This window comes from Leucoraja erinacea, chromosome 5, assembly GCF_028641065.1.
Source record: "Leucoraja erinacea ecotype New England chromosome 5, Leri_hhj_1, whole genome shotgun sequence".
Lineage (NCBI taxonomy): Eukaryota > Metazoa > Chordata > Chondrichthyes > Rajiformes > Rajidae > Leucoraja > Leucoraja erinaceus.
In genome coordinates, this window is record NC_073381.1 from 93,141,305 (window position 1) to 93,163,428 (window position 22,124).

The 22,124-nt window shown below is 44.4% G+C and overlaps 1 protein-coding gene across 6 annotated transcripts in view; it reads left to right on the plus strand.

Moving 5' to 3' along the window:
* Positions 1 to 22,124, plus strand: part of enah (ENAH actin regulator) — a 211,532-nt gene that overhangs the window by 159,642 nt on the left and 29,766 nt on the right. For 3 of the 6 annotated variants that reach the window (XM_055636262.1, XM_055636263.1, XM_055636264.1), the window contains 2 exons: positions 9,606 to 9,883; positions 15,884 to 16,687. In XM_055636262.1, coding sequence (XP_055492237.1) covers positions 9,606 to 9,883; positions 15,884 to 16,687 — 1,082 coding nt within the window. The remainder of the gene's footprint in view (positions 1 to 9,605; positions 9,884 to 15,883; positions 16,688 to 22,124) is intronic. The other 3 variants (XM_055636265.1, XM_055636266.1, XM_055636267.1) reach the window with 1 other exon arrangement.

A 22,124-nucleotide genomic window follows, 5' to 3' on the forward strand; every position in this document is an offset into this window, starting at 1 on the left:
TCATTGATGTATATTTTATTCATCAGGATTTAGTAAAATGTTTCAGCACTGCCTGCTCCAAATGGTCAGCTTGATTTTCGTAGGATTCATCTTCAGATATTTTCATCAGCTGTCCAGAACGGAAGGGAATTATATATTTGTGCCCTTTAGAGAAGGTCTCAGTGTTGGCTCCCTTTAGTCAGTTATTGTACAGCATTGTAAATTTGTTTGGCATGTATATCAGTCTAGCTGCAGGCAAAAAAAAATCGTTCTGTGAGAGGTCTATAAATAAATCCAATTGCTGACTCACTGCAAATTAAACTCATGCCAAGAGTTCAACTGTTACCATGCCAATGATTAGAGGCTACATTTCTAGCCCGAATATTCACCTTTAAAAATTGTTCCATTCGTTTCAAGAAGCATTACAAAAATTGAAATTTTCACATTACTAAAATTGAAAATCCTGGAAATACTCAGCATGCTTGTCATGCTGCATGTGTTTTGACGAGAAACAGAATGAATCATTCAGGATGAAGACCCTTCGTCAGAATGGACAAGGAGACAAAAGAAATGTATAAAGAAGCACAGAGGGTGGGGGAAGGGAGATGTCTGTTCGCCACTCCCACATTCCTTTGTCCAGGTTCTTTTGTCACGGTTCTGCTCCCATTGACAGGATAACCTTGGTTTCTATCCCCATGGTCACCCTGGTTTCACCTGATCTTTACAGCTATACACATTGTCTTTTAGTTCTGATGAAAGGTCTTCAACCTGAAACATTAACTCCGTTTCTCTTCTTACAGGTGCAAACTAAGCTGATGAATATTTCCATCCTACTCTTGTTTTTTTAGATTTCCAGCACCTGCCTTTTTTTGTTATCACCTGTGTTTTACATATCTGTTATTGTATTATTAGTAGGTGACCAACTGGAAAAATAATGCAGAACACTGCAGTTGGGAGTAATTAATGGGTCAAAGTGTATTTACATGAGGGAAACGGTTCACATTTTGTTTTTTGGATAAATGACCTTTCTTCAGAACTGATGGAAGGTCAGTGTAACTAAATATGGCCACTTATGCCTCTCACCAGAGTTGCTGCATGATCCGCACATTGTCACATGGATCCTCCCTCCTGAGCTCCAGTGACCTTTTTAACTCTGGCTATTCTTCTTCTCTCTCTCATGCATTATTTAGACAATAGACAATAGGTGCAGGAGTAGGCCATTCTGCCCTTCGAGCCAACACCGTCATTCAATGTGATCGTGGCTGATCATCCCCAATCAGTGACCCGTTCCTGCCTTCTCCCCATATCCCCTGACTCCGCTATTTTTAAGAGCCCTATCTAGCTCTCTCTTGAAAGTAGAATCCAGAGAACCCACCTCCACTGCCCTCTGAGGCAGAGAATTCCACAGACTCGCCATTCTCTGTGAGAAAAAGTGTTTCCTCGTCTCCGTTCTAAATGGCTTACTCCTTATTCTTAAACTGTGGCCCCTGGTTCTGGACTCCACCAACATCGGAACATGTTTCCTGCCCCTAGCGTGTCCAAACCCTGAACAATCTTATATGTTTTAATGAGATACCCTCTCATCCTTCTAAACTCCAGAGTGTACAAGTCCAGCTGCTCCATTCTCTCAGCATATGACAGTCCCGCCATCCCGGGAATTAACCTTGTAAACCTATGCTGCACTCCCTCAATAGCAAGAATGTCCTTGCTCAAAAAAGGGGACCAAAACTGTACACAATACTCCAGGTGTGGTCCCACTAGGGCTCTGTACAACTGCAGAAGGACCTCTTTGCTCCTATATTTGATTCCTCTTGTTATAAAGGCCAACATGCCATTCGCTTTCTTCACTGCCTGCTGTACCTGCATGCTTACTTTCATAGACTGATGTACAAGGACCCCCAGATCCTGTTGTACTTCCTCTTTTCCCCGTTTCTGCTACTAAAGTGGATAACCTCACATTTATCTGCATTAAACTTCATCTGCCATGCATCTTCCCACTCCCCCAACCTGTCCAAGTCACCCTGCACTCTCATAGCATCCTCCTCACAGTTCACACTGCCACCCAGCTTTGTGTCATCTACAAATTTTCTAATGTTAATTTGAATCCCTTCATCCAAATCATTGATGTATATTGTAAATAGCTGCGGTCCCAGCACCGAGCCTTGCGGTACCCCACTAGTCACTGCCTGCCATTCTGAAAGGGACCTGATAATCCCTACTCTTTGTTTCCTGTCTGCTAACCACTTCTCTATCCATGTCAGCACTCTACCCCCAATACTATGTCCCCCAATTTTGCCCACCAATCTCCTATGTGGGACCTTATCAAATGCTTTCTGAAAGTCCAGGTACACTACATCCACTGGCTTTCCCTTGTCCATTTTCCTAGTTACATCTTCAAAAAATTCTAGAAGATTAGTCAAGCATGTTTTCCCCTTCGTAAATCCATGCTGACACGGACCGATCCTGTTACTGCTATCCAAATGTTCAGCTATCTCATCTTTTATAATTAACTCCAGCATCTTCCCCACCACCGATGTCAGGCTAACTCCCTGTCTATAATTCCCTGTTTTTCTCTCTCCGCATTTCTTAAAAAGTGGGATAACATTAGCTACCCTCCAATCCACAGGAACTGATCCTGGAGTCAATAGAACATTGGAAAATTATCACCAATGCATCCACGATTTCTAGAGCCACTTCCTTAAGTACCCTTTGATGCAGACCATCAGGCCCTAGGGATTTATCAGCCTTCAGTCCCATCAGTCTACCCAACACCATTTCCTGCCTAATGTGGATTTACTTTAGTTCCTCCGTCACCCCAAATCCTCTGGCCACTACAATTTCAGGAAGATTGTTTGTGTCCTCCGTCGTGAAGACAGATCCAAAGTACCTGTTAAACTCACCTGCCATTTCCTTGTTCCCCATAATAAATTCACCTTTTTGGGCTTTGGTCCTCTTCACATACCTAAAAAAGCTTTTACTATCCAGCTTTACATTCCTGGCTTGCTTACTTGCACCCTATGTCTAGGCTACTGTTTGGGGGCCTGTAGATTAGTCCCATTAGGGTCTTTTTACCCTTACAATTCCTTAGTTTTATCCATATTGACTCCACATCTCCTGTTTCAATGTCACCCTTTGCAAGGGACTGAATTTCATTCCTCACCAACAGGGCAACCCCTCCCCCCTCTGCCCACCTGTCTCTCCCTCCCCCCCCTCTCTCCCTCCCCCCCTCTCTCCCTCCCCCCCCTCTCTCCCTCCCCTTCTCTCTCTGTCCCTGCCCCTCTCTCTCTGTCCCTGCCCCTCTCTCTCTGTCTCTGCCCTCTCTCTCTCACCCCGCCTCCCTCTCCAGACGCACCTGCGAGTTGGGGGCTATACGTGAGTGGATAGGGCAGGGATGGGGTAAAAGGAACAAATGAATAATATTAATATAATATCAAGAGGGGTGGTTAGTGTGTGTGTGTGTTGGGCGGGAGGGTGTGGTTAGTGTGTGTGTGTGATGCCGCAGGTCGCCCCCCCACCGCAACCGCATGTTGAGGGGACGGGACCCAACATTGGTCTAGTAACATATAAATATTTCACTTGGTAAACTGAAAAAAATATGAATCATATATGCAGTGCAAAACAATATACCTGTAATGCTTTCAGAATTAGATGTATTCCACAATTTTTCATCCTTTTGGTCACACACGTGACTAAGAATGGGGCTTAAATGGATTCAATACTTCTGTTTTATATTTGATTAGCACTGAGCTGCCTTGATCTATGTTTTTTGTTCTCTTGATAAATTCCATAACCAGCTCTAACGTGAGATTTTGTCTTCAACCTGCATTTAATTTGCGCTTGATGAGTTGCTTTGAGGGATATCTGAATACAAAGAACAATTTTGAAATGTATTCAACATGCCGTACGCTGTTGAATGTAATGTGTGATGAATAAAGTTGTTGCTGTGATAAAAGACTGTGTTCCTATGCTCGTGGTTTGCAGTGTCCCCATGTGGTATTACAGTACATTCTGGAGGCGGCGCTGCCTTAGCAGCTGCGGCTCGCCTGCAGTCCGTCTGTTTTTTTCTTTTTTTTGTTCTTTTGTCCTGTTTTAGTTAATTTTTGGTTTATTAGGTTGTGTGTGTGTGTGGGTGGGGGGGAGAAACATGTTTTTGGTCTCTTCATTCGGGGGGATGCGACTTCTCTTGTCGTATCCCCCGTCTCCGTCTCCGTCTGCGCCAAGGCCTAATAGCGGAGCTGGCAGCGGGCCCAGTGGACGACATCGTCGGGAGCTCGCAGGTCACAGGTTGGTGACCTGTTTTCCGGAGTTCCCGCAACAACAGCTGTGTCCGCTGGACTGGAGGGCCGCAGCTTCGGCAGCTTCGACCACCCCGAGTTGAACCGGCCCGTTCGCGGAGCTCGGATTCAGCCGCGGGACTGACATTACTTACCATCGCCCGGCGGGGTCACAATATCTGAAGCCTGGATCGCCTCGGCGCAGAGGGCGAAGAAGAAAGGAAGAGACTTTTGCCTTCCATCACAGTGAACTCACTGTGGTGGATGTTAATTTATGTTTATTGTGTGCTTTTGTCATTTTAATATATGTGGGACTGCAAGGCAACAAAATTTCGTTCAGACAGCAAGGTCTGAATGACAATAAAGGCGACATTGACTTTGAGAACTTAAGCAGATGCTGTTTGGGAAGTCTCAGTGAGTGCACCTGCATTATACCACCTCTTTACCTTTATGATATACATTGCATTCCAGTACTGTATACAGATAATTGTTGTTGGCCACAGAGTTTTGGTAGCCTATTTGACTCGGGCAGATGACAGTTCAGCCCTCGCTGAATGTCTGCACGTACACATTCTTATGCTCTTGTTTTTAGGTAAAGGCAGGTGGACCACAGACACCGCCTCTGAGTATTTGTTGCTGCCATGTCCACGGATTGTGCCCATGTCATTAATGTTTGACTACTGGCCATCTCAGTTTAGAGATGCTGCATTGAAACAGACCCTTCAGCCCACCGAGTCCGTTCCGACTAACCGTCACCCCTACACTAGTTCTATCCTACACACTAGGAACAATTTACAGAAGCCAATTACCCCACATACCTGCGTCAGGCAGAAGATTCAGAAGCTTGACAACGTGTACCACAAGATTCAGGAAGTCTCTTCCCCACTGTTATTAGATTACAGAATGGTCCTCCCCAAGAGAAGGATCTCTCATCCTACCTCAATGCGCCCCTTGCACTTTAAAAAAAATCTACACTTTTTTTTGTTATCTGCACTGTGTGTTGAGCAAAAATGACATCATGCTGTAACACAATATTGCACACTGGTATTTTTCCCCTTGCACTAGTTGTGTATGACTGATTGTAATCATATGTAGTATGATTTGACAGGACAGCACACAAAGAAAGTTTTCACTGTATCTCTAAGTATACGTGGTAATAAGTAAAAAGCCATAAACCATAATTGTGAAAGGCTTCGGTGAGACTACACTTCAAGTACTTTATAAGTTTTGGAGTCATTATCTACAGATGGCTACATGTCTCATAGTAGGTGCAAATAAATTTCATAGTGTTCAAAATATTCCAAATGGAATTTAAACTGGAGGTGGTGAAGGGAGGGCTTAAGCCAGAAAGGGTTATTGGGAAGAAAGAGATACTTTAAATTTAGTTGCATCTGGTTGGGTAACTATAGTTGGGTGGAGATTATTCCATGCTTTTTTAATTGTGCGGAGGAAGAACGAATTGCTGTATACATCTGTCTTTGTCGCTGGGATCACAAATTGGATCGAATGCCCTCGTCTGCTGCTAATTGGTTTAGGTTTGGTGTAGGTCTTGTGGTCTATGTCGAGCTGACCATTTAACATTTTGTAAAAACAGGTCAAACGGTGAGCTTCACGTCTGTCTTGGAGAGGGTTCCACCCCGACCAGAGAATTCAGAAGTCAAAATTTCTTGATGGTGTTGATGTAGATACGTTGTTTCCTCTGCTGTTGAATGTGTATCTCTGGTTCGTTGTCCTAGCTGTGAGAGAGGAGATGAGAAGGTTCTTTTCAAGGCTTTTGAGTGCTTGCCGGCCTTTGTTAGACACTTGTGGATGCTCAGTCACCAAGATTATTCAACTGAGAGCAGGAGATTCTTGTGCAATGAGGCAATGAAGGCATATTTGAAGTGCAGTTGAGAGAGAAAAATATTTGCTATGGCGTTGATCAACTCCACAGACTTGAGAGATACTGTGTCCGTGAGTTGTACTTGGAATTAATTAGCAACGTTACAAAATTTTGAGATTTAAAAAATCAAGTCTGCAATTCATCCCATCAGATAAAGCATAAAAAGAAGTTTAATTTGACACCTAATTCACTTTCATATCTCAAGTATTAAAAAAGTTATGGCCATTTTCATACTCGGAAATTAGCGTCTTGTTCCCTATTGATTTTCTATGGACATAACAAAAAAGCTGTGATCGTGGACAGTCAAAAGCCCATAACTTTCTTAAAAATTAAGAGAACTGAATGAAATTTTCAGTTATTATAGATTGAAGCATTCTGAAACAAATATAAAATAATCTTACTTGGATGACCTGAAATTAAAGCATATAATTAGTTAGTTACCCAATTGTAGCTAATTCCAAACTTCAATTACTAGATCTAAACATCTATCCATTTCTTAAGAAAAGATTAACATTTTTAAATAGCCTAAGTGTCCAAATAATATTCACAAAGAATTCACAGTAAAACATGATTTTTAAATCTCATTTACATTAATTTATAGGCCAAATGGAAGGAATTTAGTGTTCAATTGCTGTAAATTAATGGCATTTAAATCAGCTTTCCCTGTGGAACGCGCTGGTTTAGAACGTTCACATTGCGGTAGATTTGTGCCACAAATGCCCAGAAAAATACTGCAGGATATAATGAGCCCCAAATTAGCTACTCGCAACATAACATTTTGTATAAAGGGATCTTAAGAAGCCCTTTTTAACGTAAAAATAAACAACCTACCTTCCGTTGTCCCCTGTATGAGATCCGGCCCGTTGTCGGCGGTCGCGGGTTTAGAAGTTAATTTTTAACCTACTATAACAAGTAAATAAACCCCTTAAAACTAAAAATAGCTCAAGCAACAGAATCTTCCAACGATTTTTCGTTAGTAATTAACTAGGCTGAACATCCTCGATTTAAACAGCCTAGGGAAAATCGGGTTTTAAACCCGCCCCCTCTAAACGGCGCCAAAATCGCGCACACGTGCTAGGACAGATTTTCACCGACGCTTCAAGTACGTTTTACAACATACCTAAATTAATCACTTGAAATGATGATGATAGAACAGATTCATTTACAGTTTGAAGTTGCAAGCAGTCCTATTGGCACAATGAGCCAGAGCACTTCATGCGTGCCAGTTTTGAACTGAAGGATGGTGTCAGTAAGACGTTGAGATTTGATCCATGTGAGATCTGTGTCACAACAGTTTTACAGTTGGATGTCACAGATATACACATCTTCCTGCTGGGCAAGAATGTAATCTAGGGTGTTGATGGAAGAGGTGATTTGAATGTCGGCTACTGGGTATTATCATAGAACATGATTGTTGGGCATTTCCTTGACCACTTTGTGGATGAGCTGTTAGAAGAAGTGATTGAGGGAGGTAAATAATCAACATTTAAAGGACATTTGGACTGGTACATGGATGTGGAAGGTTTAGAGGGATGTGGGTCAAATGCAGGCAAATGGACTGGCATGGATGTGCATCTTGGTCAAGAGTATCTACTTATATGTACCACAAACAGAAGAATCAAATTCTTATTTGCTTCAGCATAACAGGTTTGCAAACAGTCATTGTAGTTAATAAACAAATTTAAAAATACTATTTAGTAAAAAAAAAAAATATCAATATGTGCAAAACAAGCCCAAAGACAACCAAGACAGCTTGCAGCTTAGTTGGTGTTTGTAGCCTTCAAAACCTCGGAACGATGTTCCTAAACCTGGAGGTCAGTTTTCAGACTTCTATATCTTCTTCCCAATGGTCGGAGTGAAATGAAAGTGTGGCCCGGGTGGTGAGGGTCCTTGGTAATGCTGGCTGCCTATTTGAGGCAGTTCCTCCTATAGATTCCACCGATGGTGGGGAGGTCAGTGCCCATGATGGACTGGGCAGTGTCCACCATTTTTTGTAATCTTCATTCCTGGGTGTTCGAGTTGCCGAATCAGGCCGCGATGCAACCAGTTAATATGCTCTCTACTGTACACCTGTAGAAATCCAAGAGAGTATTCATCGACATACCAAATCTCCTCAAACTTCTAAGGAGGTAGAGGTGCTTCCTTTATGATTACAACAATGTTCTGGGCTCAGGATAAATCTTCAGAGATATGCACGCCCAAGAACTTGAAGCTGTTGATTCTCTTCACCCCTGACCAGTCAATCAATACACGCTCGTAGATCCTGGGCCTTCCTCTTCTCAAGTCAACAATCAGCTCCATGGTTTTACTGATGTTGAGGTTGTGGCACCATTCAATCGGGCGATTGATCCCCGTCAAATACTCTGACTTATCTTTACCCGTAACGGTGGTGTTCTCTGTGAAATTAAAGATGAAGTTGAACCTGTGTCTAGCTGCACTGTCATGGGTATAGAGTAAGTAGAGCAGGGGACTGAGCACACATGCTTAATGTTGATGGCTGTTGAGGATGAAGTGTTGTTGCAAATTTGTACCAATTGTGGTCTCTGGCTGAGGAAGTTGAGGATCTATTTGCAAAGGGATGCGCAGAAACCCACTTCCCTGAGCTCGGTAAAAAGTTTGGAGGATATGAGGTGTTGAACGCCAAGCTGTGGTCAATGAACAACAGCCCTATCTATATATGTGTTCTTCTTGTCCAAGTGGTCCAGTGCAGACTGGAAAGCCAGTGAGATCGCATCCCCCGTTGATCTATCATGGCAGTGGGCAAATTGCAGTGGGTGCGGGCTGCTAAGGTAGGAGTCGATAAAGGCTACAATCAACCTCTCAAAGCAATTCATCCTCACAGATGTTTGTACCACTAGTTGGTAGTCATCGAGGCATGTCATTTTACTTCTCTGGGACACCAGTAGTCTTGATGCCCTTTTAGAGCAGTTGGGAACCTCCGACCCCAGTATCGAGAGGTTGAACTCCAGCCAGTGGTCAGCGCAGGTTTTGAGAACGTGACCAGGTACATCAGCAGGTCCAGATATTTTCCAAGGGTTTACCCTCATGAAGGAGCTTCTGAGGGCGGTCTCGGTGACTGAAAGTACAATGTCATTGGGGGGCTATTGGTGCCTGAGAAGGCACATTATGTTCAGCATGTCAATAGCACATCAGAAGGTCAGCATGGACGGGTTAGGGCTAATGGCATGTTTCCATGCTGTATGACTCTACGCCTGTGACTTTGACTGTTTCCAGTGTTCGGAGAGGACATCGAAGAGCTTTACTGATCTAGGAGTCTTTGGGCAAGAGCACAGAAATTACAACCAGCCCAGAACCCTTGAGGACAAATTGTATGTTGTTTGGTGCAGCGAATACATTGTTATTTTGTTGAAAGAACAAAGTATATACTAAAAGTAAAACAGCTTGTATTGAAACATGTAGCCCCATCTTGACGAAGCGTCCAGAGTGTGTGTGCCTCTCTTGTGTTCCAGGCAATTGCAGGAGCAGCAACGGCAGAAGGAGCTGGAGAGAGAGCGGCTGGAGCGTGAGCGCTTGGAACGTGAACAATTGGAGAGAGAACGACTTGAACAGGAACAGATGGAATGTGAGAAGCAAGAGAGAGAGAAACACGAACGCATGGAGCAGGAAAGACTGGAACGGGAAAGGCAAGAACAAGAGGACCTGGAACTAGAACGACAAAGAGAACGACAGGACCAGCTTGAGAGAGAGCAGATCGAGTGGGAAATGGAGCGACGGATGTCATCTGTGGGTAAGTGACGAGTGGAGGTAAATCTGAGATCTATAGATTTCATCAAAGTGACCAGGTTTAAGGCTGCAGTGTCCCTTCAACGTGATCCTCAGCATGCTTTATTTACTGGCTTAGACACAAAATACTGGAGTAACTCAGCAGGACAGGCAGCATCTCTGGCGAGAAGGAATGGGGGTGATGTTTCGGGTCGAGACCCATCTTCAGACTGGCTTGTTCAGATTGTTGCTCAAACATTTCAAAGAGCTTGAAACTTTTGGTGTTCAGTGCTGGCCCCCATAGGCCACGTTTGGCACCCACAGAAGGTTTACCTTGGCGTGAATAGCAAAGCTGCCTGTTCAAGCTAATAGCAGCCGCAACTTCTCACAAGCAGCAGCCTCTGAAATCTCCACCATGATGCCCTCAATAGGGGATTTGTGGAGTGTATGAGCTGATCAAGCAGTAATAAGCATCCTCTCTCAAGGCCCAAGCCAAGCAATACGCATAACATCAAATTAATTCCAAGACCATGCACAGTAGGCATAGTAAAGCAGGAAGGACTGAGATTGCGTGAGAGTCTTAGAATTTTTTTTTTTCAATGAATTTGATTCTGAAGGAATGAGATTCTGCGTGTGGAAACCTAAGATTGTGGTACAGTCACTGGTGAAGCATGGTAACTTGGACACAACTTCGAGATTTCCGTATTTAACCTGCTCCACGTGGTGACCTGAATCTCAAGGTTTTGTCCGAGTTACCCTGCTTCACCAGTGACTGTGCCGTAATACCAGCAAAGTAATAGATTAGATGTTGACATCAATACAATAATCTGGTTGGTGCCACTTCTCAACAATCTGGATGCATTCAGGTACTACTAAATGTTCAGCAGTGTAACTCGGTTACTGCCTGCTCTCATCCTGTAATCTTAGGTTTCACATGCAGATTTTCATTGTAAGTACCAATGGCCGTCTCAAATTCCTAATGCAAAACCCAGCTTCCACTTGTGACTGGGTTAATCTGGATTTGAAGCATCTCGTTCTCGGCCTGTTATATTTGAGTAGGTGCAGTTTGCTCTTATTTTTGCCAGATGATTTAATTCTAATCTTTACGAAGACTATATTGATAATAAAACTGAGTGTTCACCCTTGTAGTCTTGGTGATCTAGATCAGTGCTCCTTGAACTATTTCAGTGTCATTCACCCTTGAGTCCTTATCACAAAATTTCATTCACCCTCGACTAAATTTTCTTATGTTTTTTGGTAATTTTCGTCTTATTCCTCGTGTATAATATCTGAATAAATTAAGTCATTCACCCTTCATTCACCTCTCTAGTTTCATTCACCCCAACATAATTAAATTCGCCCTTGGGTGAACCATTCACCAGTTTAAGAAGCACTGATCTAGATTTCAGTTCATGCAAGTTGGACGATAGTCTTTGATGGCAGTTCAGACAAGGAGAAGCATTGATAAAATTGAGGTTGGCTGTTCCTTGAAAAAAAAATTCCTATGTCTTGACATGCACTGACTCTTAATACAATCACCATATACATTACCACTGGGTTGAATAAGATTTCAGGGTCAAGAGTTATTCTACACTCCTGTCTGTTGCTTCAAATCCCTTTATGTGTATATACTTTCCATTAAGGATTAGAACTTGTACAAAGTGGAATTGATAGGGGTTTTAATGAAAACACCAGTCACTGAGAAAATTAATTGCCAGTTTTTCAATGTCATCAGGAAATAAAATAAATTTGTGAAAATAAAATAGCGTGAGGAGTTAGACCTGACAACTGTGTATTGGGCCCTGGGGGGGGGGGGGGAGGGGGAGATACTGTGACTGTTAAAATTGACTTCATTTTGAGCGGTGCTGTTTCATTATATCGATGTACGGGTGATGATTGCCTCAGTGTATATACCTGCAGCTTGACTCACAGGACCAGGAGGGATGGCAGGGGGATTAATTGCTTGTAGTGTGAGGAACGTTAGATGCTGCAGATAATTACTTCACACATGGTGAATGAGACTCCTAGGCAAAATACAAATATTTTAAAAAGCAAAATACTAAATTCGGGTCAATTGGCTTTTATAAAGACTAAAACAATCTCTTCTGCCAAATCTTTCTTTGGTCTCGCAGAGGGTTACTGATCATTCAGTGACAGTGCCTGCTTTTCCTCACTTTGATGGATGTTGTTCGCTGATTTTAGTTGGATACCTTATATTTTCACAGTATCACTTTCCTGCACAAAGGATACAGTGATGATGCAGTGATACTGGACCGGTAATCTAAAAACCTGGGCTAACTGGCAGACATATTGCACAGAAGGGGACCATTTTGCCCATTGGGTCCATGTCACCACCCAGAATAACAAAAGGAAATGAAAATTTTAAAAAATGCAATTGCCAGAAACCTAAAACAAAATTGCCAACATTCAGCAGGCCAGGCAGCATTTGTGGAAAGAAAAATAGTTCATGTTTCAAGTCAAAGAAGCAACATCTGAATATGAAAAGAGAGAAAAAATTAAAGTTAAAGGAAGTGGGTGTTGAGAATGGATAGGACCAAGAGAATCTATCTGTTGGGTAAGGCCAGGTTTGCTATACCAGTGAGCTGAACATACATCATTTGGTTAATTCATTGGGAAAGGCAGAGAGAGAACACAAACAAATAAAGATGGGAAATACACAGCTGCAGGAAATGACCAGCCGGGCAGGCCGTGATAATGGCAAAAGCAAAAACTGGGTCAATATTGCAGGTGTGCGACTAGAAAACTGCAATATACACTAGTGATATATCAGTTCCTGATATACTAGTGGCCAGAGGATCTGGGGTGACGGAGGAACGGAAGGAAATCCACATTAGGCAGGAAATGGAGTTGGGTGGACTGATGGGACTGAAGGCTGATAAATCCCCAGGGCCTGATGGTCTGCATCCCAGGGTACTTTAGGAAGTGGCTCTAGAAATTGTGGATGCATTGGTGATCACTTTCCAATGTTCTATAGACTCAGGATCAGTTCCTGTGGATTGGAGGGTAGCTAATGTTATCCCACTTTTTAAGAAAGGCGGGAGAGAGAAAACTGGGAATTATAGACCAGTTAGCCTGACATCGGTGATGGGGAAGATGCTGGAGTCAATTATAAAAGATGACAAAACGACACATTTGGATAGCAGTAACAGGATCGGTCCGAGTCAGCATGGATTTACGAAGGGGAAATCATGCTTGACTAATCTTCTGGAAATTTTTGAGGATGTAACTAGGAAAATGGGCAAGGGAGAGCCAGTGGATGTAGTGTACCTGGATTTTCAGAAAGCATTTGATAAGGTCCCACATTGGAGATTAGTGGGCAAAATTAGGGCACATGGTATTGGGGGTAGAGTGCTGACATGGGTAGAGAAGTGGTTGGCAGACAGGAAACAAAGAGTAGGGATTAACGGGTCCCTTTCAGAATAGCAGGCAGTGACTAGTGGGATACAGCAAGGCTCGGTGCTGGTACCGCAGCTATTTACAATATACATCAATGATTTAGATGAAGGGATTCAAAGTAACATTAGCAAATTTGCAGATGACACAAAACTGGGTGACAGTGTGAACTGTGAGGAGGATGCTATGAGAGGGCGAGTGGGCAGATGCACGGCAGATGCAGTTTAATGTGGATAAATGTGAGGTTATCCACTTTGATAGCAAAAACAGGAAGGCAGATTACTATCTAAATGGTGTCAAGTTTGGAAAAGGGGAAGTCCTTGTTCCTGGGGGTCCTTGTTCATCAGTCAATGAAAGTAAGCATGCAGGTACAGCAGGCAGTGAAGAAAGCGAATGACATGTTGGCCTTTATAACAAGAGAAGTTGAGTATAGGAGCAGAGGTCCTTCTGCAGTTGTGTAGGGCCCTAGTGAGACCACACCTGCAGTATTGTGTGTAGTTTTGAGGAACTAATTTGAGGAAGGACATTCTTGCAGCGTAGGTTTACAAGGTTAATTCCCGGGATGACAGGACTATCATATGCTGAGAGAATGGAGTAGCTGGTCTTGTATATTCTGGAGTTTAGAAGGATGAGAGGGAATCTTATTGAAACTTATCAGTTTATTAAGGGTTTATTAAGGGTTTGGACACGCTAGAGGTGGGAAACATGTTCCCAATGTTGGGGGAGTCCAGAACCAGGGGCCACAGTTTAAGAATAAGGGGTAAGCCATTTAGAACGGAGACGACAAAACGTTTTCTCACAGAGAATTGTGAGAGTGGAATTCTCTGCCTCAGAGGGCGGTGGAGGCCGATTCTCTGGATACTTTCAAGAGAGAGCTAGATAGGGCTTTTAAAGATGGCGGAGTCAGGGGATATGGGGAGAAGACAGGAATGGGGTACTGATTGGGGATGATCAGTCATGATCACATTGAATGGCGGTGCTGACTCGGAAGGGCCGAATGCCTACTCCACCTATTATCTATTGACTAAAACAATTTGAAGTTGAAGAATTCTATATGGATTCAGCCTGCAATGGGCCTCTTTAAAACCATGCAGGAACCACAGACAGGTCAAATTGGGAGTGGGATGGAGAACTAAAATGGCCGCCCACAGGAAGGTCGGGGTCATTGCACAGACTGGGCGCAGGTGCTCACAAAGTGCTAGGCCAATTTGAATTTATAACCAGATGCTGTCTACAGTTTATCATCATAGCAATCCTGGTCTCCCCCTTGCAGAGATATTGCCTCTGTCATACCCATGCCTCCTTCACCATCCCTGCAAATTAAAGCTAACACATCTTCTCTCTATGTCAGCTTTGACCTGAAACCTTAACCCTATTTCTCTTTCCATATTTGCTGCCTCTCTGCTTAAGTATTCCCACCATATTCTGTTTTAATCCAAGAGGAGCAATACTGTCCCAATTCCCTGCACCATTTTTGTTGTTGTAAAACTGCAGTTTATTCTCTCCCCCACATGCCCATCAACTTTACATTTGATCCTGTTGCATTGAACGACACCAGGGGAAATTTAATAGTAGTTGATTCATCTATCAGTGAATATTTAGGATGTGGAGCACCTGGGGAAAACCACGTGTTCACAGAGGACCTGCAAAATTTGCCTAAACAGCACCAAAGAAGCGGACTAATCACGGTACTTAAACCTGTGAGGCATTAACACTGTCTACTGCCACCGTGTCGCATGATCCAATCCCATTGTGGTAGCCGTTGAGTGTCAATTCTGTTAATAATCTGTAATTAAAACAAAACATTAGACCCAGTATGGATGATCCCAAAGTTATCAGATAGTTGTAAAAATCTGATTTATTAATGGTATTTGGGGAGGAAATTGGGCTATTTGTGACCCCAGACCTACAATAATAAATCTTTAAAGGTCATCTGAAGTAGCTGAGTAAACCATTGGTGATGAACGGTTAGCAATAAATGCCCATACCATAAACAATGAATCAATCATAAAGTTGTGCATTACAGTTCATCACTGTTTTCCCAGCTCAAACTGGGAATAGAACGTGGATGTGACCTTTACAAAGGATTAAAGTATTTGTGTTGTCTTCCTAGCTAAAGCTGCAGTGTTGGTGGGATTCAATGGTCAAATTATTGATCTGAGCTACATAACAGAGAGGCTGATTGCAGATCTGTATTTCTGCCAATGCATGTTGTGCAATCTAATCTAAACTGAAGTGAGTTTGTTCACCAGTCCACAACAAAAGGAACAACCCCTTTGAGAGTGTGAGGAAATGGCTAATTACTAAAAAGTGTTATCCAGTAATCCAATTTAAAATGGGATGCAGCAGCTTTTGTGAATGAGCCAAATGGCCCCCTTTACCCTGTGAAGCTTTTGATGCTTGACTGCAACACCTTCCATTGATGTATTTACAAATTCCAGCGAGTGACATTTCTGATGCCTTACTAAGACAGTCCTCTGAGGCAAGCTGCAGATTTTTGAAAGATGGTTTCCTTTCACTGCTGACTCTATTGCAATGTTAGCTGTATTTTTTTTTTCTCTCTTCTCTTTCCTCTTGTCTCCTTTCTGTGCTGCTTCCATTTCATTTCCAGCCTCATCTTTCGAATACAACACTCCACCTCCAGAATACAGCAGCTGTCAACCCCCATCAATCCCCCCTCCACCTTACACAAAAGCTGTTTCTGTAGCTGCCATCTCATCCTGTAACCCCCCCTCATCAGATTCTCTCTCAGAGTACGCAACTCTTGCCTCCTCCAACTCCACCCCACCCACCCCTCCTTTGCGCCACTCAGCATCTCGCTTTGCCACTTCCCTGGGTTCTGCCTTCCACCCTGTCCTGCCCCATTATGCAACTGTTCCACGTCCTGTTCACAGAACGCCTGGACCGCCGTCTCCAGTCAGTGCTCCTCCATCTCTTCCCTCTGCCCCCAAGCCAGTGGTCTGGCCTGCCACAAATTTTTCTCCTCTCCCACCTTCCCCGCCTGTGGTAATCAGTAGTCCGCCTGCAAAGGCCACGGGTCCTCGTCCAGTTCTTCCCATTCCGACTCCCATACAACTCCAGAAACCACCATCACCTTCTGTCATTAACGGCCCACCGGAGATTCCACTCCAGCACAGCCCAAGTGCTGCTCCAGCTAATCTCCCACCACCACCCCCTCCCCGTCCCCCCTCTCACCTGCCCCTCTCACAAACATCTCACACCACTTCTGTCTCATCAAACATCATTGTTCCAGTGTCTCAACCTCCTGTACCCCTTTCTCCTTGTGCAATCACCCCGACTTCCCCCAAGCTGCCTGCCTCTGCTGAGAACTCTTTTTCTGGGCTGGGAGACTGCTCGGCTCCTGAGCCAAACACCCAGGCACCCCCTCAGCTGGCTGAACCTACAGTTTCACAGGGTAAGGCTTTCTCTCTGCTACCATCTTTCATTTCTAGGTGATAACAAAATTCGGTTTACTTCAGGTATCGATCCACTGTTAAACAGTGGTTTGAGGTTTTGAAGAAACATGCAGTTGATTAGCTAAATAAATGCATTGGTCGAGTTTTATATTGGTATTAAATCAACACTTTGTTGAAAGTTGGGGTTTGATTTCCATGTGCACATCGTCATTGGGTCAGTAAGTTGTCTGTGTTTCTGTGGAAGTCACAGACAAAGCAACTTCTGCTTTTCAAAATCTACATGTGGCACTTAAGCAAAGACAGCCACTGAAACAGATGCACCAGTTGAAATAAGCTAAACCAACACAAGATCAGTACTCCTGCTGGTCATGGCTCTTCAAGTACAGTGTGGTATGTGTGTTTTCCTCTGTGACTACCTTCAGGCAGTGGGTTCTGGAACCTTGCCAACTGTGTGAAAATAACATCATTATTTTCCTTCATCTCCCATCTAACCCCTCTGTGCCCCCAATTTGTCAATGCTCCAGCTAAGGAAAATAGGTCCTGCCTAATTATTCCATGTGAACCCTTAAAAAATTTTGTACACCTCATATAAATGTCCCTTTACACAGTTCTGTTACCAATAAAACAAATTGATCTTATCCAATATTTCCTCACAGCAACAGTTTTCCACTCCTGGCAGCATTGTCATTCATGTCCCTGTGCCCTGTCTACTGTGATCACACCTTAGACAGTAAAAACAAAACCACTAGCAATTGATGACTTGGCTTCGATCTGAAGACTGACCATGGGGATAACTATTTCACAGAACAATGTCCTGCACTCATGAAAGATAGACCATAGAACAGTACAGCACAAGAAGAGGCACTTTGGCCCACGATGTCTGTGCTGAATATGATGCAAAGATCTGCATATCCATAATAAATCTATCTAAAAGTCTCTTAAATGCCACTAACATATCTGCTTCAGCCACTACCACCAGCAGCATGCTCCAGGCACTCATCACCCTCTGTATTTAAAAAAAGCTTGCCCTGCACTTCTTTAAACTTTGCCCCTCTCACCTTAAAGCTGTGCCCTGTACTTTTTCATTTTTCTATCGTGAGAAAAAGATACTGACTGTGTAACCGCATCTATGCCTCTCATCATTTTACATACTCCTATCAGATATCCCTGCAACCTCTGGCTTTCCAGAGAAAACGATCCAAGTCGGTCCAACTTCTTCTCCCTGTAGCTGACACCCCCTAATACAGGCATCATTCTGGTGAACCTCCTCGGCACCCTTTCCAAAGCCTCCACGTAATTCCTGTAATAAGGCAACCGAAACTGCATATAATACTCCAAATGTGCCCAACCAAAGTCCTGTAAAGCTGAATCATGGTTCCCTGACTTGCAAGCAAACCACATGCCGCCTTCCCCACTTGCATAGATGCCCTTGCACAGTTCACTTTATAAACAGAAACCAAAGACACTGTTGCTGCCTTCCTTGTCACAGAATGGATCATAATCAGAACAATCAAAGGCAGTGCAGGTCACCAGCTGGTTTGAATTCATGGTTTGACAATTGACATCATCATGAGCATCGATATTTGCTCAATAGACAGTGTGGCGTGGGTGAATGGAGCTGGGTTCAACAGTAGGGTGAACTCGCATGATATCTTTTATTTACAGGTAAGAAAGTCCACGATCACATGGGGGCGCTGTCCCTCACCACCAGGGTGCATGTGCGATGGGACTACCGATCTTGGGGTTGTCCTCGCAGCTCAGTCCTGGTCTTTCAAGGAGAAGGCGAGATGATCTCTGGCCTTCCCCGTGCCTCGAGAAGAGGCGCTGACAGTCTCGGGTTTATCCTGGCTGTGATGTATATGTAAATGCCAGTGCCCCTTTAATATAAAGGGCTGTGCCTCGTGATCGAGAGCAGGTGACCTTGTGAGAAGTGTCCGTGGGTGGGGCAGAATAAATCATACTTACAAGATGTCGGACGTGTTTTCCTTCTGCTTGTGCTAGTCACAACAGGGCCTTACGTGGTCTCAAACATTACATGGTGTCAAAGTTAAAAAAAAACTAAAGAAAAGAATGGCAGGACTCAAGCCACCGGGACCACTCTCCATGCAAGGAAACGTGGCCAAGAATTCTAAGGACTGGAAAGGGCATTCCAGCTGTACGAGGCAGCAATAGAACTAACAAATAAACCAGATAATATTCGCTGTGCAACATTCCTCCACGTAGCCGGGCCGGCAGCTTAGGAGATTTATGAGACCTTTGGGTTTACCCAGGAGGAAACTGACAAAATACAACCCCTGAAGGATAAGTTTCAAACATACTGTGATCCAAAAAAGAACTTAACCGTCTCAAGATATGTCTTTAATACACGTAATCAGCGGCGAGGGGAGACCTTCTCCAGCTACCCGACTGCAGTGAAGTTTTTAGCCAAAGATTGTGAGTTTGGCATTATCCATGACTCATTGCTACGAGACAGAATTGTCTGCGGCATCACCAGCCAGCCGCTCCAGGAAAAACTACTACAATGCGATGATTAGGGACGCAATGGGCTAAGTGTTCGGCTGGTGACCGGAAGGTAGCCGGTTCGAATCCCGCTTGGAGTGCATACTGTCGTTGTGTCCTTGGGGCAAGACACTTCACCCACCTTTGCCTGTGTGTAAATGTGTGTGAATGTGTGTGAGTGACTGGTGGTGGTCGGAGGGGCCGTAGGCGCAGATTAGCAGCCACGCTTCCGTCAGTCTGCCCCAGGGCAGCTGTGGCTACAGAAGTAGCTCACCACCACCGAGTGCGACTGAGGAGTGAATGAATAATGCGATGTAAAGCGCCTTGAGTATCTAGAAAGGCGCTATATAAATCCCATCCATTATTTAACACTGGAAAAATGCAGTGACATGTGTCTGATAGCTGAAGCAGCAGCTGAACAGATGAAGCAGATTGCCCCCAACCGCCATCGACACCGAAGAGACAGTTGATTGTGTGAAACGGGACAGTGCCAGTCGGCCTTGGGGCCGAGGCAGGGATTCGCGACCCAGACAACCACAGACAGAAATCCGTGATTCTGGTAAGGATACCGTCTGCTGGTCATGCACCTGCGGGCATAAAGGCAACTACTGCCCTGCTTAGTACATGAGATGTTATACCTGCGGAGAGATTGGACATCTTTCCACCTCCCCCGACTGCCCGGTAAATAGAGTGCCCAACAGCCGCCCACGTCCCCGACAATATGACCGGCAAATCAGCCAAAAAGCTGGGGACTGGAGCCGTGACGTCCGCAACGTCGAGTTCCAGATGAACGCCTCACCGCTGCCTGAGCCAGTGGAAGACGAGGTTGATGTCTTCTACATTGACGCCGTGACTGATGCTGTGATTGGGTCGACGTGTGAATGGGGACAGATGTGCAGCATCAACAATGTGAACATTGAGTTCAAACTTGACTCTGGAGCTCAAGTGGACATCCTGCCGGAGCACTTGTTCAGAAAGACTGGTCTTGACTTACTGAAGACGAACGTGACACTGAGGTCCTATTCTGGACATACAATGATGCCCGTGGGGCAGGCAAAAGGGAACGTCAAAGTAGGTAAGAAAGAACACAGGGTTGTCTTTCAAATAGTGAGGGGGAATGTGAAACCCATATTTGGGAAACTAACGTGTGAAAAGTTAGGGCTTCTTGTGCGAAAGGAGGCGGTTGATAGCGTGAGTGCGAGCCCATCATACACTGCAAGGATCATTGAGGAAAACCGTGAGATTTTCCAAGGGCTGGGAAGGCTAAAAAGACACGAGTACAACATAGTGCTGCAAGAGAAAGTGCAACCTAAGCAAAACCCGCCACGCACTATTCCCTATAAGATCAGGGATAAGGTCAAAGCCGAATTAGAGCGCATGGAAAGCTTGGGAGTCATAAAGCCCATGAGTGAACCGACAGATTGGGTGAATTCAATGACTGTGGTCAGCAAACCTAATGGTGAAGTTTGCATATGCCTTGACCCACGTGACCTCAATGCGGCCATTCGTAGGGAGCATTTCCCAATGCCGACGTTCGAGAACATTGCAGCCCGCATGCCGAAGACAGAATGGTTCTCAAAATTTGACGCTACAAGTGGGTACTGGCAGTTCCCACTGAGCGATGACAGCTCGTGTCTGACCACATTTAATACTCCCTTTGGGAGACACCGATACCTCGTGCTTCCATTTGGAATCTCATCCGCAAGTGAGATTTGGCAGTGGGCGATGCAGGAAGAGTTTGGCGATTTACAAGGGGTGGAGATAGTTGTCGACAACATTCTCGTTTGGGGTGTGAACGCAGCACAACATGACGCAAGGGTGAAAGCCCTACTCAAACGGGTGAAAGAATCCGGCCTAAAGCTCAATCCCCGAAAGTCGGTAATGCGCTCAAATGATTGAATATGTGGGACACGTCATCTCGCCAGCAGTCGTGTCACCAAGCCCGTCTCGTGTCAGCAGCATGCTACAAATGCCATACCCGACAAACAAGGATCCCAGGTTTATTTTGGCAGCTCAGCTCCGAGCTTCAAGTGGCGGAGCTGGTGGTCCCTGGATTATCCCAGCATCTCAGTCTTTGCCTCTGTGTGTGGACAATCCCTTGATGTCCGGGGGCAGGGAGAGGCACTGGCATCTCAGTTACCCTGACCACTCAGTCTTGGCCTCAGTAGAGGGCGCTGTCTGTCAAGGGATTCTTCCCAGCAGTTCAGTCTTGACCATACGGTGGCCCTGGCGGTCTCAGGTTTGTCCCAGTGGCTCAGCTCAGTCTTCCTAGAACTTATGACAGGGAAACACAGCTAGCAGGGAGGTGCTCCACTTTCTCTTCCTTCCTCTCTTTTCTTTCTTCTTTCTGGCTCGAATGCCTGAATTTTTAGAGGGAATAGGCGGCCACAATTCAAGTGGCCAACCAATATCAGCCTGTTGGACCCAGCTGTTACCAATAATGCTGAGGATTGATCTTTCCTGGCCAGTCAGCTAGTGAAAAGGATCACAGCGGCATCCAAGGGAGGAGCGCGCTGTTACAACATCTATTTGCATTTTGTTTACTCTTAGCGCGTGTGAATAGTGCTCATTCAGATGCACTGAGGAAATGGTTTGGCCCAGTTTTGATTGAGTTAAAAAAAAATGTGGATAAATGTGGAAGCCGATTCTGAAAGCTTCAATAGTAGTTTGAAATTTAATCTGTTCTCATTGTGTCTCCTCTCCAACACCTTTTTGGGAATAATATTTTGAGTGAGCACTGTTCACTTATGTAGTGTAATGTGATGATATAAAAGTATATTGCTGCATACTGTGACTAATGAGCATGTTAAAACAATGAAATATTAAACAGAGACAAAAAATTGCCAATGCTGGAATCTTGAACAAATCACAGTGCTGAAAGAACTCGGCATGTCAGGCAGCATCTGTGGAAGGAATAGTCAGGCGACGTTTGAGGTC